General features: G+C 39.7%; 1 protein-coding gene across 11 annotated transcripts in view; it reads left to right on the top strand.

Annotated features, from left to right (window-relative positions):
* The window catches only part of rbm47 (RNA binding motif protein 47), a 29080-nt gene extending 16865 nt beyond the window's left edge, over window positions 1–12215 (top strand). For 5 of the 11 annotated variants that reach the window (XM_011475137.3, XM_020703099.2, XM_020703093.2 and 2 more), the window contains 6 exons: window positions 5214–6072; window positions 7328–7661; window positions 7981–8004; window positions 8358–8567; window positions 10357–10544; window positions 11528–12215. In XM_011475137.3, the coding sequence (XP_011473439.1) occupies window positions 5245–6072; window positions 7328–7661; window positions 7981–8004; window positions 8358–8567; window positions 10357–10544; window positions 11528–11779 (1836 nt within the window). In that variant the 5' untranslated portion in view covers window positions 5214–5244 and the 3' untranslated portion in view covers window positions 11780–12215. Of the gene's footprint in view, window positions 1–2198; window positions 2338–5213; window positions 6073–7327; window positions 7662–7980; window positions 8005–8357; window positions 8568–10356; window positions 10545–11527 lie in introns of those variants that run through there. The other 6 variants (XM_011475149.3, XM_011475162.3, XM_020703108.1 and 3 more) reach the window with 6 other exon arrangements.
* Window positions 12216–15004: the final 2789 nt, after the last annotated feature.

Consider the following 15004-nt stretch of genomic DNA (forward strand, 5'->3'; position numbering starts at 1 on the left):
TTTTGAATTACTTTATTCATTTAACAGTTGTCCAAAGGTCATTCTGCGTGATAATGTTCCTGTTTGTTAAAGATGGAAAATTACAGCTCGGTTAAGCAAACTCGAAAGATTTTATTGAAACAACAAGTGAGTCAGCAGCATGCATTGTTGCTTTTTGGGTTGAGTTTACCTTAAATTGAAAATGAGAGATGAGTTAGTTTGTCGGCTTGTGGGTTTAACAGTTAACTGCTGACCTGTTGGGCTGATGGTTGCGCTGTGCAGTCACCAGAACACCTCAGTCGGGAGACGTTCTGATTGGCTGCTAGCAATGACAGGATGTTAATCTTTACACTGACCTCCTTAGCTAAAATGAGAGTTCACAAATATAAATTTTTCAGACATTCTGACAATACAATCTAAAAACAATATCTGTTTTCAATATTTATCTAAAACGTTTAATCAGATCCTGAGATTCTGAGGTTCTCTTTGATAAAAAAAAAAAGGTTTTGAAAAAATCAATCCCTATGCATTTTAGATTACGCAAACATGACTTTCTACTTTCATACAAGCTGAATTAGAGCGGCTGTATGATCAGTGCAAAAGCAGGCACTTTAGAAATGATCTTAAGAAAAATGGTTTTAAAAATAATTCTAATTTTAAGAAAAAAATTCTAGTCATTGAGACATATTTTCTCAAACTAAGATTATTTTGTAATCAAAAAACTTTATTAATAAGATATTTTTTCTTGAAATACAGAAAATAAGACAACTTTTCTTTTTACTTTCTTAAGATTCAGTTTTTGCATCGATGGGCTTTCGTCTTTCTACGAAATTAAAGGATCTCTTTTTCCCCATTTTCTTTGGTTTGCAGTAACTTCAGATGACATGAGTGCTAATGTTGTGATATCAAAAACTGGTAGAACCAGATATCAATCTGTTATCCTCTGTCATTGTTTTATAATCACCCTAAAAATCTATTTTGACTACTATTTATTTTTACATCCAAACTATATCTTTTAGTCTAAACTTAAATGTTTGGATTATTTTTCTGGACATTATTAAATTAGGATAAACAAAACCAATTAATCATATTTTCTTTAATCTGAAACCTGCTGCTCTGTTTATCACTGATATTTATACTAAAACAAACCCTTTTAGAGTGTTTGCTCAGTCTGCACGGCGCGAGCTAGTTTCAATAGCAGCTGAAACTCACACTGAGTGTGCTGTTGACCTCACTGCGACTTTCACCTCCTTTCTTTTCCTCACTTTCTCCATTCTCACTCGACTTAGCTACAGTTTGAGGTGTTTTTCCACAGAAACTCCTCAAAAGTGAGGACCCCCCTGCCTTTGTCTCTTCTTTTTCTTTTTTTTCTTTTAAACCTGCCGGTCTCTTGACTGCCCAGGAAGGTGTGTGTTGTTTGTACAAGTAAGGTGCTCTGGGAACACACTTGTTATGTACAACAAAAAAAAAGTACGCACACTTTATGACAATACAAGCACATTTAAAGACACAGAGAGTCTTGTGCTGACATGACAGACAGTAAATCCCTCTAGTGGTTACTCCCTGTCAGAATTTCCTATGGTCCTCTTATACTGTGACACAAACGTCAGGAAGTTTGAACATTTCCTGCCCCTTTTTGCCCAATTCTGCATCTCTAAGCAGAAAACCCTCGAAGGCTTGTAAAACCAGATTTCCCATCATAAAACTCTCAGTCCAGGAACGTTACTGAAGGTGGACAATCGGTTAAGATGCCAGAAATTGAAAAATCTCTCTTATTATATTTGGTCTACAATGAAGACATTGAAGTTGATGCTTGAAAAAGCAGGGGAATGAAAACCTCACAATAATTTGTATTTGTCTGTTATGTTCCCTTTTCACTTGAAGTAAAATAATTTTTAAATTCACACAATGGTTAAAGTTGATTTTCTGTTTAATGTCCAAACTACTCTACCCAATTACACAAAAAAAACACATCTTAAATAATTAATAATAATTCCCCCCTCTAATTTTGTGAAATAAACTATCACTAAAATAAAAACTAAAGCGAGCCACACAAAACACTTGATGAGATGTCTTCCAATTTTGTTTATTACCCAAAGATCAATACTTCCTTAAAAACAAAGCTGGAATCCATGCACTCTACCCAGTATTACCTTTTTTTTTTTTTTTTTGCTCCACCCTCACCGCCTCTCAGGGCTGTGGCTTTAATCTCGTTGTGTGTGTGTGCACAAGTGTGTGTGCGTGTGAGTAAAGGAGGCTGGACTCTGCTCAGTGCCCTGCTGTACCTGTCTCTCATGGAGGTGGACTAACACTCCCAGAGCAGGCGGCCAGGCAGCACAGCGCTGTGAATCCACAGGGGTAGCTATCCTCTCTGATCACTCTCTGCTTCTCTTTTCCTCCTCCTCCTTCACCGCCTCAGCTATGATAAAGCTTTGTCAAGATTTCTGATTTGTTCTGGTCTTAACTTCCTCTTTTACACCACTGCCTTTTGCTCGAAAAACATTGTTGCTGGGAAAAACAAGTACTTTGACCTGAGAAGTTCTGTGACTTTATGTTTTCAGTTGAATCTTTCCTTTGTTGAAGGATAAGTTGAACTGGGCTTGCATGAGACATTTAGCACCTTGTCTGTTTTTATGTGGCAACAGCAGATTGGGGCTTAGATTTTAAGTGCTCTGTTGATCCTGTTCTGCTGAGTTGTGTTGTCACTAGCTGCTGGGTGGATGCTGCAAATCAACTGCATCCACGTGTCCACATGTGCGCTCAGGCACCCATGTTTCCCTGTAAAGTGGATCAATGTCAGTCAGAATAACCAGAACAATAGATGCATTGTTCCTTATTTCTGAAAAGGGCCTGGATTTTCTGTGCTCCATAATCTGGAGTAAAATGGGAGGTTTTTTGGTTCACTCCTTCAAAAAAAATTAGGGGCAGTTAATTTGACATAACAAATGCAATGTGTTTCCCCCTTTAAGCACTGTCTAAATTACACTAGGTTGCATTTGTGAAGAAATTGTGGAAATTTACCCAAAGTAGCCACACTGTGTTTGTAAAACTCCCCCTTAAGGAAACCCATAAAAGCCTTTGTGTCTGCTCGTAAAACAATCTGGCCCCAGGTTAACATGCTGTTAATAAGCACAGAGTCAGGTGCTTCTATCAATCATAAACATAACTTAATGGGCAATAGGGGCAGCAATAACCGGAACACTGACTTTCTTCACTTGCTCGCTGGCTGCTCCATCCCCCTTTCTGAGCTAACCTTTGACCAGGTGAACTCTGAGTCTAAACTCGGATTATGTTTAACCTGTAAACTGCTGGCTGCTCCTGTCAAGCTGAACAGGAATGATTCTCATAACTTTCTATATTGTTTTAACTCGATGAGTCATTATCTGTAAAACTTTATTCCTTCTGCGAACGAAGACTGTGATTAGCGTTCGTCTAAGTTAATTATCTACCTTGTAATGAATCAGGTTTCCTTCTTCCACAGACACATGATTACACCTTCTACAAATCCCAGGGTCTGTTGCTGCAAAAATTGCTTCAAATGTCATCCATTTTTACAAGACATTCACCCCTTGCCATGAAAAAAAAACCCCAACTCTTGGGTCTTTCATATATTGGATTTTCAGTTCAGTTTTGTCAGCAATGAGGAAGCTGGCCTAAAAGCAGGAAGCAGGATAGCGTATGTCAAAAGTAAAGGTCTGACAAACATGTCGCAAGGAGAGGAATTCTGCATGTGTCACCAGAATGTTACATCGTCTTCGTGCTACATAGCTCCATCTTTATCAAGCAAGTACTGTCCTCCCTTTGTCATCGGACAGCAAGATAAGGCTGATAAGACATGGAGTCATGTTAGCACTTTGGGCGAAATGAAGAACAGAGGGAGGACACGTCAGGCTCCCAAACCAACCACAGAGATGTTAAAATGTAGCTAAATTTATTTTTGTGTTGTTGTTTTTTCTGTGAGGTCAAGGCAACTTCACCCTCTGTGAGCAGAATCAGGACCTTTACAAACACTTAGTTTCACCCTATTGAGGTTTCCTTCCTTCCTGCTGCCAAGATGGAGGAGGAAACTGGAGCACGTGGTTGCTACCACTTGACTTTTGATCTGTTTTGACTGTCTTGTCAAAATAGCCAAATCCTGTCACTTTAACCAGTAATGAAGCCTTGAAATAGCTCTCCCATATCATTCTCTTTCAAACTGATGCTCGTGTATTTGTTGTCATTTTAAGAATCCCAGCCTTAGGCGAACTGAGCAGGTACATGTGTGTATGTGTGTGTGGGAGGGAAAGATATCAGGTCAGGTCAAATGAGTGTGCATGTTGCCATGGTTGCTTGGCTTTGTAGTGTTCCACCATTGTTGTGACAGCCTCACCTATCTCTGTCAAAGTCCAGGCAATCTTGTTAGCGGCCTGGCTATCGAGCAACATGTGGCTTTTTTTTTTTTTTGCTAACTAACTAGCCAGGCATTGAGCTTGTTGGAGTTTTGATTGGTTTCTTCAGAAATTGAGGTTATTTAAGGATTTGGAATTTTTCTGAATGTGGGCTGTGTTGAAAATAAGAGAGTAAGAGGTTTATGTTTGCGAAGCCGATTTCTGCTTGTTCTCTGGCACTTTTTTGAGACTGCGCCCCTCAAAGAAAGCACACATGCATGCTAAAAGCTACACCCACACATTGTATAACATTCATATTGATAAGAAGGTTGAAAGTCCAAGGTGGACTTGTGTGTATGTGCTTTTGCGTTTAACTAATGAGTACGTTGGGTCACAATGTACAACAATTAAATGTGCAGAATTTTTGTCACAGCTTGAGGTCATATTTCACAAAGAATTCCTCAAGTAGCTTAATTCCAATTGGTCTTTCCTCTGACCCACACACACACATTGTCACGTCCATACACTCACACACTTATGAAAGCACACAGAGCATATGACGGAGTCACACTGAGCGGACCTTGAGCTAGAGTTTTCAGGGTTTACAGCCCTTCGTGTTCTCAGATGGGGGTCAGAGGTCAGCCAGGGATCTGACAGACTCAACAAAACAAGGTTGTAAAACCACTGATAGAGGAAGGTGCTCTGAGGATTTATAGACGCTTTATTTCCACTCTTGCGTACAGGTCAAATAATGAATCTAAACTACTGGGCATATTGTGTTTATTGTTAATTGATTTTCTCCACCCTAGAAAGCAGCCATTTTGTGAGCAGTTTGGCTTGATTTGATGTTTTTTTCCTGTCTTCCAGTTCCCCAAACTGATTGGATGGTTTAGTCAGAATGACAGCTGAGGATCCTGCTGCTTCTTCAACAATGAGCAATAACGCTGCCCATGCTAAACCCTCCGCTGCTTCCCACCATTCTCTCCACGGACACATCAACATCCCAGAGGGTGTTGCAGGAGCCTCCAATGAAGCTGCACTGGTGACCTTGATGGAGCGCACTGGCTACACTATGGTGCAGGAAAATGGTCAACGCAAATATGGCCCTCCTCCTGGCTGGAACGGCCCATCTCCTCCTCGAGGATGTGAAATCTTTGTTGGGAAAATCCCAAGAGACGTTTATGAGGATGAGTTAGTCCCAGTGTTTGAGTCAGTAGGCCGCATCTACGAAATGCGTCTGATGATGGACTTCGATGGCAAAAACAGAGGGTATGCATTTGTGATGTACACAGAGAAACATGAGGCTAAAAGAGCTGTGCGGGAGCTAAATAACTATGAGGTGCGGCCTGGTCGGCTGTTGGGGGTCTGCTCTTCTGTGGATAACTGCCGTCTTTTCATTGGTGGCATTCCCAAGACAAAGAAGCGTGAAGAGATCCTGGAGGAAGTCTCCAAAGTGACAGAAGGGGTATTAGATGTCATAGTTTATGCCAGTGCAGCAGACAAGATGAAGAACCGAGGCTTCGCCTTTGTAGAGTACGAGTCGCATCGGGCAGCTGCTATGGCCCGCAGGAAGCTGATGCCTGGCCGAATTCAGCTGTGGGGCCACCAGATCGCTGTGGACTGGGCTGAACCAGAAATCGATGTAGATGAAGATGTGATGGAGACGGTGAAGATCCTCTACGTTAGAAATCTAATGATGGAGACAAATGAAGAGACAATCAGACAGGTAGGACTTGTGATATATTTTGTGTTTTTAAAGAAAGACTTATTTTCATTTTTGCTGCTCACTAGAATTCACTTATATGGTTAGTAGTGTTCAAATTAGTCCCAAACATTTGTTTCGACAAATGTCAAAGCTTGTTTGAAACTCTGATCCACCTAAAGAGAAACATAGGTTTCTCTTGGGTTGCAAGTGAACACTGGTGTGGTTACCTACAGTGTGAATTCACTATCTGGCAAATTAGAGAAGAATAAAAGACATAAAATGGCATAAGCAACAATCATTTTTTAGGGAAATAAATATGTATAAAGATTAAAGTACCATTTAAATAAGTGCAAATCAAGAAAGGTTTTAACATGGTGGTGCTTGAACCAGCAGAAGTAAGACAGTAAAGGTCCTTATTCAGAAATTATCCTAGGTCTAAAAACCAACAAAGGTTTCTCCTCACCTTTTTCCTTCAGTGCTTGTTTTTTGGACAATCCCACTTCCAGACATGCAGATCTATTAACAGCAAAATCCTGCTTAACCCTTTAACACGGCAAATGTCTGCGGTAACACCTAAATAACGCACACTCTTTGACATACTGTAACTCCTCGACTATTCACACAATTAACGTGAAGCGGCTGATTCTGAAGTGGAGAAAAGCGACTTTTCATATCGGCTTTGCACCTTTATGCAGCACATTTCAAATGTAAAGTGTTGCGCAAGGCTACTTTTCTCCACTTCAGAACCCGCTGAAATTATTTGCCTAATTGCATAAGGTTGGAGAGTTACAGTAGTTGAAAGAATGTCAACAACACTGGAGCAGGTCCACTCCTAAAGGTTTATTAATAAAAGACAAAAAAATCTAAATACAGTTTTGACATCTTTTATCACTCCTTGTCTAATTACGGTAAACCAAGTCCGCCAAACTGTTCTGATCTAAAGTTGCCCTTAATAAGTCTACCTTTCTCAAAAGGGTTCTCAGATTTTTAAGAAGGCACATTGTGGAGCTTACGCTACTCACACTTTGTCGACATCAAAGTTGACATTAAATAATTGAACGTGTCGACTCAGAAAGCTAGAAAGCTATGGCTAGAAAGCTAGAAAATGCAACGTTTTTTTTTTTATTGCTGATTAGACTTTTTAACACTGTCAACCTTTACTTTTGAAGCACCCTAAAAGAAAAGGGGAAAAAACACAAAAACAGATTCATGATTCATCTTCTTTGTGTTTTTTACCAAAAGATCCAAAATCACGTTGTCTCATTCCGTTCTCCAGATCTTCAGCCAGTGGAACCCTGGATGTGTCGAGCGCGTAAAAAAGATTCGTGACTATGCTTTTGTCCACTTCACATCACGGGACGATGCTGTGCTGGCAATGGACAACCTGAATGGCACAGAGATTGAGGGGTCCTGCATCGAGGTGACCCTCGCCAAACCGGTAGATAAAGAGCAGTACTCCCGCCAGAAGGCGTCCAAGGGGGCAATTCCTGCCACTCCAGAAGCCACTCAGCAGCAGAACTACGTTTACCAGTGTGACCCCTACACATTGGCCTACTATGGTTATCCCTACAGCACCCTCATTGGACCAAACAGGGACTACTTTGTGAAAGGTTAGAGTTCATGTTTGCTTAACGTCTGAGAAGATTAAAATGTCTAATACACATCTAGAGATTGTCAGAAAAAATGCAAGTTCTGCATTATTTAAGAAAGCGATGTAATAATGAGAAAGGATCACATTAATTTTCAAAAAAATTCCCAAGCTTGATAAATATTTCAAATCTGAGAATTGTTAAAAACCAAAGTCAAAATGAGCTGATGGACCAATGAATGCTAATTACTTGTGATGATTGATTAAGTGTGGTCTTGGGTAGGAGAAGGACGATCTTATTGACTTTCAACAATCATTGTGTTTTGGTTTTCTCTCCAAAGGAACCCCAATGATACTGAACAATGGTAATCACTCACACCCATATTCCGTCTCATTCCTTCAATGAACAATCAGCTTTCTTGTCATGTGACAAATTTCACATTCTAACACCATTCTTTTTCTGCTGTGCTGTCACCTCACATTTCAAGCTAGGTCATTTTAGACTATTTTACAGTGCTGTAAACTTACAAAACTGCATAGTTGTACATAGACACAAGGCCAAACGTGGATAAACAGTCCAGCGGCAAGTGTCTTTTAAAAGCCCACAACAGAAAAAAAGTTCAGCTTAAAGAAAGTTTTTAGTCTTGTTCCCCACCAATAGTTACCTAAGTCCTAAACCACAGCTACTGTCGTCATATAACTTTAATTGTATTTTAAGCAGGTACTGTGAGAGGTCGTGGCCGTGCCGCTGCAGGTAATCGTACCCCTGGACCGCGAGGGTCATACCTTGGGGGTTACTCTGCTGGTCGTGGCATCTACAGCCGCTATCACGAGGGCAAGACCAAGCAGCCCGAAAAGCCCTATGAGCTGATGAACAGTCTGGAGCTTCCTGCCTCCGTCAACCCAGTTGGCATCAAACCTGGCACAAGTCAGTGAGATAGATGTACCCATCCATGTCCAAAGCCTGCACTAAACCTCTCTCCTGTGTGGTTTGAGGCAGCGTCATAGCTGTTGCTAGATGGTCATGTGTGAAAAGACTTTATCTAGATGAGACAAGTTTCAAATACAAAAATAAAATGTTTGAAATTTCTGTCTTTTCCATCATGACCGGAAAGCAACTCATTCATTTCATTTCTCTATCTTTCCTTTTTCCGTCCCATCAAAAATGTGCCTTTTCTGAGAAACAGTGCTGTGTTGAATAAACAAAAACAAACACGAGGAACTGCATTGGACATTGCCAGTAAAACACAATGGTCTGTTTAAAGATAACAGGAAGGATTCCTCACATATGTATCATCTTGCCTCACAATTGACTTTGCCAGAGGGCATTTCATTTCCTTTAACGAACACTTGACATTCACAACACCTATTGGAGTTTTTGGCACCCGAATGCAGTGAAACGATGAGTTTTGGATGCACAGCGCTGTTACCTCTCTAAATGTGATGACGGGGGTTGACAATTTTTACCTGAGCTCCAACTTTGACTCTAACCTCAGGAAGAATGAACCCGTTGAGCAACCAAAGCCTACATGGTCCGTCAAAATGCCTCTCTTCGTGGATAAAGTTCTTCTGCTCTCCTGAGCTTCAATAGTCACCGTCATAGATGGAACTGAAATTTTAAATATGAATCATCTCAGCTCTGTCTGTTAAGATATTCAGCAACGGGACCTTGAAAGGTTGGTCTAGACGACATCTAATTGCTCATCTGAGAAGCTTCTTCAGTTCTAACTGGGAATGGGGAATTTCAATTTCAACCCAAAGTGTCATCTATGCATCTGAGCCAAAATGTAAACTAGAAAAAGGTGGAGTTTAGCCGGATGTCCCGCAGATCAACCTTTTAAAGTCCGCTTTCCTTGAGGAACACAATTCTGCCATCCTAACGATGAAGTCAGGAATAATGCCTGCGTTGATTAACTTGAACTAGTTTAACGTGCTTTAAGAAAAATTTGTTCTAATTTCTGCTTGACTTCTTTTCATGCCAGTAAGCAGCACTGTAGCAAATGACAGGAAGAATTCAAGTCAGACAAGAAGATTTCAATTTTTAATTTGTCTAGATCAAAAAAAAGAAAAAGAAATGGACTGTATTCCCAAATAAACACAGGCATTATTTCCAAATCAAATCCCTTTTCTGAAGCCTAACCCAGCGACTGCCCATCCCGGACTGTTTGCAAGTCTAATGCAGGGTCCCAATTGAATCAACTTTACACAAATTACCTAACTTAATTGCTTTTTGTTTTAAAATCATTTATTGTTGTTCTCATTTGTTCCTGATTGCAAGTCTTGTTTTGATTTTTTGGTTGATTTAACTTCAAGTTCCTTTTTCCAAAATAGAATCATGTCAGTCTGGAATTTGGCTTTGTAGTGTCTGTGAAAAATTAATACAGACTGAAAGATTTTTTAGTCTCTGAAACAATTACTTATGTTCTGTGTGAGTGTTTGTTAAAGTAAGGGGGTTAATCCGCTGCAGAACACCGTCATAATCCAAATCACACCTCAGTGCCAGTTTGTGTAACTTATTTTCACCACTTATAGGGAAATGTAAATTGCCCTCATGTTAAGGATGCTCCATTGTATTTTAATTCGTTTGTTTTAGAGACTGCTTTCAGTTTGAAGCATGCCTGCATGTGTGTGTCCCCTGTCTCCTGCTTTTACCACACCCTGTTGTTGTGGCCCACTCTGTTATCCAGGCTTTTATTTTGGAATATTTCTTTGTGCAGTGGCTTTACCTGCTCTGGGTGCCCAGTACCCAGTGTTCAGCCCCACTCCTGCACCCAAACTGATGGAGGATGGAAAGGTGCACACAGTGGAGCATCTCATCAACCCTTTGGCCATTCAACACCCAGAACACACCACTGCTGCTGCCGCCACAGTCCTACCTGCAGTGTCCACTCCTCCTCCCTTCCAGGTGAGTCTCACAGAAAGCTGTTGTTTAGGAGAGGGTTACTACAGTTATTGTAGTTTACTCAAAATACTTATTACTAAAAAGTTATTGCAAAAAAGGGGTTGGTTGGCTCCACTTCTTATACCTTTGCTCCCATGTCTCTAAATGACTGACCCCAAACGTAACAGCCATAAAGGCTGATTTTAATATTTTTGTCTTAAAAGAAAGTTAAACCATGTCAGATGTTTAAATATCCACTCCGATGAAAATTGTGTTACGCACACAATTGTACTTCTGAACATTTCTTAATTTAAATTGTTGTGAATCAGGGGCAGATAAAAAATGTCACCTGAAAAAGCTTGTAAGTGTGATGTAGAAGCTACAATGGCAAGCTGCAAGCTCCCGGGTCCTTTCCATTCTGATGCATCGGCTTGCAGACAAATAGATCCACGTACATCCTTCTTTTCCTCATCTGAGCTGGCATCTGGCTCCAAACTGTACGTCTGGATAGCTCCAATATTGCTCACCATTTTTGTTGCACCGGTATTGTTAGGTTGGGGTGAGAGGGGCTGTAAGCTACCGATAGAGAGGGTAAACAAAGGGATGATGGGAAATGGGAGCAGGTTACTCCACATTAAAAGTCCTGCCCACAACTCTGAGCTGAATTTCTAATGAGCTACTGCCGCTCTGCAGAAACTATGTACAAGAAAATGACACAGGTTTTTTGATATTAGGATAAAAACATCATCATTATAATTAGAAGACCACTGGGAATGCTTTTTACAATAGATCAGTAGACGATTGGAGTGGGACATTAGAATGTTTGTAAGGAAGAATAACCCAAAACTCATGCATCTCATAGAGTGTTCTGTAAAAGAGCTCCTGAGATGTTTATGAAACATTTACTTTCCATTGATCTTCTCATGTTTATTTCTCTGTCTGCATGCCCTTTTCAGTCACTGTGGACATGTTGTAGTAATCCTGGTGTTTTTGTCTTGTTGAATCAGGGCCGTCCCATCACTCCTGTTTATGCCATGGCTCACAACGTTCAGCGCATTCCCACAGCCGGTGGCCTGTATGGACCCGGCTTCGTCCCCATCACAAACTACACGGCCAACACAGCTGCTCTGGCTGCCCTGCAGAAAAACGCAGCCATGACCGCTGCAGCATACGGAGGTTATGCCGGCTACGCCGTGCCGCAGGCCTTCCCTGCAGCCGCCTTTCAGCTGCCCCTCCACGACATCTACCAGACATACTGATCCTGACCAAGACACCAGGGTGTGACTGAACGACATCTCAACAGTGCCTGTTCCTCAAAACATCTCTCGGACTCGAGTTCTGAAGGAATTTGTAGCAAACATTAGGAGCAAAGAAGTGACATCCAGACTTCTCCAGCTCTCGTCCCCGTGAACCCAGAAAGGTGTCAGTGCGGTTAGATATAATGACAGGTTTTTACCATAGATATATTCTCACAAAAACACAGTGTACACATCCTCTTCTCCAACGAAAGCATGGCTCCACCATTTTGTTGCTATGGCAACGGGAACACTGAAGGTACATTTAAGTATTTATGACGAGAAGATGCGTATTTAAGATTTTATTCTTTGTAGGTCTCTCATTTATTTGTGATGGTATTAGTTTTTTCCCCAAAATAGACCTTTACACTGCCTTTCAAGTGTAAAAACGAGACAACAAAAAAACAGAAAGATTGAAATAATTGGAAGGACGTAAAACAAAACAGGAACTACTGATAAGACAATGCTACTAACTTTGGAAATATTCTTGTTTTGTAGTTGCTCTTGTATTAATTTGTGATATGTTAGCCAGTTTTGCGTCTTGTAGGGGATACTGTCCGTCCATGTTGGTTGAATGTTTATACTTTGAAACTTGTTTCACTTAGCTTTTTTTTTTGGTTTTCTTAAATGAAGGTTCTAGGTGTTTTTTTCCTCAACTTTAACTAGTTTGTCGTTTTTTGGCTTTAACATTTGGAAACTTGTTTTTGGTTTATTGTGTTCATGGCTTATGTAATGACAGAATCCACAAGAGCTTAAAGGATACATATATATATATATATATATATATATATATATATATATATTATATATATATATATATATTATATATATATATATATATATACACACACACACAGTACAGACCAAAAGTTTGGACACACCACACCTTCCCACGTTTCACATGTACACTAGCTGTATTTTTAGAAACCAACCACTCCTGGAAGGCATTGTGTACAAGGAGGTGTCCCCTGGCTTAAGAGCTGATGGGGGACCAATAGACTGAATCGTTTGGTTTTATCCTTTATTTTCGTTTCTTTGTCTTTTTGATTGGATTCCCTCTTGAGAGGTGAACAAACATGGACAGAGGGTTGGAGGTATTTTCTGTTTGGGCTAGGGGGCGCCATGACTGGAACCGCTTCCATGTTTTTCTAGTGCTAAACAACCCATTTACCACACTCCAGACTGATGACTCTGACTTACAAACTCCTTTGTGCTTGACTTAAGTGCCAATGCCTTATACTCTGTGCCTACATAACAAGCCCACAGAGATTTCCATTAGCCCCCCAGAATTTTTTTGTTTTGTTTTTACGATAACCTCAACTTTTAGTGTTACTGTGCCATAGCGAAACAAGTCTGTTTCAACTTTTTTGCAGTCAGATGAGACAGCGGCTGCCTCCCTCCAGTGCAGTAACACTCCATAAGCTCATTTTCCCTTTACAGCAACATATTGTGCTTGACCGAGGTGCACTTATTTACAACTGGAAAGAAGTCATCACTTTCAAATGAAAAAATTTATAAGTGTAAAACCTAATCTGAAAACATCTTTGACTGTTTTTATGTAACAATTTGAAACCCTTAATGGATGAAAAAAGCTCCTGAATGTTTTCCCTGCACTTGTTAAAACTGCCCATTGTTTTTTTGTTTTTAAAATGTGTAAAATTGGATGTCAGCAATATCTCGTTTTGAAATATGCAACAATTTAGCCATACTTTAAGCAGAAAGTTGCGCATCCGCAAAAAAAAGAAGAAAAAAACAATTTTTTTCAAAATATGCCAACTTTCCTTTTTCTTTTTTTTTTTGATTGAGTTATATTTGAAGTTTTACTCTCATATTTAACTGATTTAGTGATTGGTCCAAGAATTTGAAAAACAAGTGTAATGACATTTGATGTGTCTCATCTGTTGTATGTTCCTCCATCTCCTACTGGATTTTACTGCTGTTAACTACATTATGATGACAAGTCAGGATATATATTTAATATATGCATTTGTTGTGTATGAAGTGAGAAGAAAAAGGTATAATATATTCAAAACTTCTTTTCCTTATTTACAACTTAAGTAGGGATAAAAATCCACAGTAATAAAGGTAGAAAAATATGGTATTTTTTTTTTCTTATTTTCCCCCGAATGTCTGTTAGCCTTAGACAATAAGGTTACCCTTGCCTTTTTTTTTTTTTAGTTTTGTGTAATATACTTAGTGTTAAGAGTGGGAACACAAAGAATCCTCATGTTCAGCTAAATTTTAGCAGCTTCAGCAAAGATTAAAGCTGGCCCACTGAGGTGTTACAACCTGCTGGTACTTTGAACTGGTGGTGTTGCAACTCTGCGTGTTAGCCGTGTCTTAACTACTGACAGACTGAAGTCGCATTTGTCAAAAAGAAAAAAAAGAAAAAAATATAACAAACAACAAAAGTGTCCTTTCTATCCTGCCTTCCACTCTAAAAATGCCTGCTGTACTTTTTTGTTTTTTGTATCTGCATTTCATCACACTACAGTGGAGGATAAACGGCTTACACCAATGAAGTTTTTCATTGAGGCGTTATCATTTAAACTCTTCCGAGTGTGTGTGCCTTATTGTCAACATGTTGCCTTTGCTGTACTGTTGTAGAGCTATGCAAACTGTTTTTTTTTCTATCTACAGGTTTGTTAAAAAAAAAAGAAATAAACAGCCTCATTCCCTCTTTTGTGCATTATTATATTTATAGTGAAAAAGTAAGCAAATAAAGTGTATTTGAAAAGATGCGGAAGGTGTCATGGTTAATCATTCCCCCATCGCTTTATGAAACGAGGTCATCATCAGCCTCAGCCTGACGTTTAGATTCAAGGCCAGATAAGGGTTATGTGAGGTGAAAGGACTCCAAGAAGCTGTGGATTTGAAGGAGTTCAGAGTTTGGAAAATGTTTCATCAACTGCTGAACTTTCCTCCAGATAGAAGCTGAACCCAAATGGCCGTTTTAGGCTGGATTTCATCATTTGAGTTAGTTTGCTGTTCTTTATTAACTCTATCTTTTACCCAAACGGTTTTACTTTTTAACATTTATCGAGGTACAAACTCCTATCGTTCCATAAATGCCTGTCGTATCATTTAATTGGAAGCATTGTCTTATGCACAAGAATGAAATGTGATCAATGTGTCAATATTAAACTGCAAATTATTTAAAATAAAATAAAAAATAAAAAAACAGTGGCT

Source organism: Oryzias latipes, chromosome 1 (genome assembly GCF_002234675.1).
Source record: "Oryzias latipes chromosome 1, ASM223467v1".
Classification (NCBI taxonomy): domain Eukaryota; kingdom Metazoa; phylum Chordata; class Actinopteri; order Beloniformes; family Adrianichthyidae; genus Oryzias; species Oryzias latipes.